The sequence below is a fragment of the Morone saxatilis genome, unplaced genomic scaffold (assembly GCF_004916995.1).
Source record: "Morone saxatilis isolate NCDOM2014 unplaced genomic scaffold, NCSU_SB_2.0 Contig23, whole genome shotgun sequence".
Classification (NCBI taxonomy): domain Eukaryota; kingdom Metazoa; phylum Chordata; class Actinopteri; family Moronidae; genus Morone; species Morone saxatilis.
In genome coordinates, this window is record NW_023339796.1 from 1,124,506 (window position 1) to 1,127,617 (window position 3,112).

The 3,112-nt window shown below is 39.3% G+C and overlaps 1 protein-coding gene across 1 annotated transcript in view; it reads left to right on the plus strand.

Annotated features, from left to right (window-relative positions):
- The window catches only part of psmb10 (proteasome 20S subunit beta 10), a 15,596-nt gene extending 13,069 nt beyond the window's left edge, over positions 1-2,527 (plus strand). The window contains exons 7-8 of the mRNA XM_035671236.1: positions 819-970; positions 1,433-2,527. Of these exons, the coding sequence (XP_035527129.1) occupies positions 819-970; positions 1,433-1,544 (264 nt within the window). The 3' untranslated portion in view covers positions 1,545-2,527. The remainder of the gene's footprint in view (positions 1-818; positions 971-1,432) is intronic.
- The last annotated feature ends 585 nt before the right edge of the window (positions 2,528-3,112 follow it).

The following is a 3,112-nucleotide window of genomic DNA, read 5'->3' on the forward strand; positions in this document are numbered from 1 at the left end:
AACATACATAATCTACATGATCACACCAGCTGAAGAGGTTATCCAAGTGGAAACCCAGATACCTATAAGATGTGACCTGTTTGATCTCCTCCCTGTGTATGGACAGTGGAGTATGATCCCCCACCGAACAAGGGTCAAACACCATCTACTCAGTTTTTTTAATGTTAATGATGAGATAGTTCTCGTCACACCACTGTACAGTGGTACAATGACGGTTCTGAGTTCTGGTGAAGCAGGCTGAGAATGGCAGGGTCTTCTGCAACAGGTAGATGATTGCATCATCAACCCCCACATGGGGCTGATATGCGAACTGCAGGGGGTCTTGCGATGCGCACACTAATGGTCTGAGGTGTGCCAGGACCAGTCTCTCCATGACCTTCATGAGAAACCTTAAATTTATTAGCGCCAAAATTAGATCAACAGCATGATAGTCTGATTGAGTTTTTAAAGTATTTAGGTTTTACAGTAGTGCTGATTGGTGTTAGCACAGTACCACTTAGATAACGTCCACACTGAGTCACCTGAATTTTTTTTTACTATATTATAGCACAAAAAAGTCTACTCTAATCTAATATGTGTAAAAAAAAACAACATTGTTTTCTCCATCTATATATAGTCAGTTTGTTACACTGTATTAAGGTTGCAATACCTCACTGGCAGTGTATAGTTTGCTTGGTAATGTAAGACATGATTAAATGTGGATTGTAAGTGCTTTTGTTGGATTTCAAGAGGTAAAAGGCTGAATTGCAGTACAACCAACAGCCTTTCTGGCCCTGAAAATGAAACTGTACATAAGAATCACTTGTTCCTCCTTTCAGCTGGAGGAGGCAAAGCAGCTCGTAAATGACGCCATTGCTGCAGGGATTTTCTGTGACCTGGGTTCAGGAAGCAACGTGGACTTGTGTGTTATCACTGAAGCTGGGGTGGAGTACCTGCGAGGCTACGACAAGCCCACGATGAAGGGAAAAAGGTGTGCCATTATATGTGTACCTTTTATCAGAGTCACTTGTCTTCCAGTTCCTTTCTCTTAAAAAGGTGACCTATTATGCTGAATTCCAGCTCTATGTTATTAGTCTGAGACTCCACTCTCTTCAAAAGAGATGCAAAGATCTGTGCATCACAGTTTGTTTCTGCTGCTAGGGGGTCGCTCACACCTAAACAATGTCAAAAGATGGAAGTTTGATGATGTTGTGAAGTAAAGTGGGAGCCTGGGATCATGGGAGTTGCAGTCAGCTTGAGAGGTTTCTACCGGAAGCCCAATAATCCACAGATAAAGCAGTTCCATAGTTAATAATGTCTAAAAAAGAAGATCTGAAAATTGTATCATAAAGATATAGCTTAGAACTGCATAAAAAGTACATTTATGGCCTGAGGTTTTGGCATACAACCATAACACAGATTTTTTTCTTTTCCTTGTCTGTCTTTTTTTCAGAGAGGGACAATACAGGTATAAGCCTGGCACCACGGCCATCCTGACCAAAACTATAACTCCACTTTCTCTGGATGTGGTCGACGAATCTGTTCAGATCATGGACACTGAATAAAACACAATAAAATACTCCTGGTGGAATAGGTTATTTGTTATCTGTTAGTCATTTGTTAGATGATCTGTACCTTTTTTATACAGTTCTTAATTCTGTATTATGTATATATATATATTATGTATATTGTATTCAACGAAATACTGAGATACAGGCCTTATGTGTATATTTTTTTATAAGTTTTCTTACACACCGTATAATCAAGAAGACCTGGCCAGACCTTTTCTATGTGGAGAGTCTCTACAAAGGTACCCCAAAGGCTGCTTTCTTTATCAAAGAATATTGAAGTTAAATATCCTTTAACATGTTAAATAATTTAACATATACCGTGTCAACCAATTCTACTTGATGTTGCTGAGAGCTACTTCTCTCTTACTATGTGCTGAATGCTACATTATTGTAAATCATCATGGATATACTTTGCAGTGATGCCAACATGTTACCACCAGAAAACAGTTCTACATAACATGATACGCAGATACTGATATGTCTAATGTCAGCTGACCAATATATCAATCGAGCTCTATTTCATTCAGTGAATTCTACTCCAACATTGTTTAACAAAAATAGTTTTCAAGATTAGTAATGCCAAATTCCAACCCTACCTATATTATGTTCTTAAAAATTATATCAGACAATCCTGTCACTTTTTAGGTTTGTTATGTTCTGGTTTCATAAAGATGAAGACAGTTGGAGTAATTTTTTCCTGGGCAGTTATCATGTTTTCCCCAAATGATGTACTGATTTTTAGGCATTCTATTATCTCAACTGGCTTGAAAATCGTGCACATAGGTGTCCTATAGACATATAAAATCTTTATATATGTCAATAAGCTGCCCTAGGTTGAACTTCTGTGGTTTGAAGTTTAGTTTCTCTACTGCGTCCCTGTTTATACTCTGCTTTATTTTACTGTTTCATGTTCGCTTTCAGCAGGAATCGTGTTATGTTACTGCTGATGAAAACCCCAAACTTCCTGGTTTTGCTGCTTCATAATAAAAGCATTTAAATAACAAAATAACCGGAGTCCAACCAAGGCAAAACGTGGAAAAACGCCATAAGCCCGGAATGTTTACAACATCTGGCTCCGCCCCTGCTCTGGTAAAAATGTACCTGATTGGCTTTTTGAACAGACTTCCAATCGGCTTCCTTCTGTTTTTATACAGCTTCACGGTGCGTTTCAGTCTGGTTTCAAATCCTACCCATATCCTACCACCTTCACCGAACCCTGTAATGTGTATTCTGTTGCTTACAACCCCGCCCATTCAGCGAGTGTTGATATTTTTCACCAAGCCCTCCCAGAGTTTGCCCCGCCCACTTGTTCCAAGCTGGTTGGTTGAGCTGGTGAACAGGCGTCGTTTGATTTTCAGTGGGACGCTTTTGTGTGTGGTGGCAGCTCGGCGTAATACAACCCCTTAGTTCCATTTCCAGTATTTTATTAAATAAATATAAAATTCGGGAATACTGTTCAGCTCCACAGGTACGTTTACAATACCTTATTGGTTCAGGGAACTTATAAAAAGGCCGAGTTAATATGAGGCCGTAGCTAAAAGTTACCATAAGGTAAAAGCGAG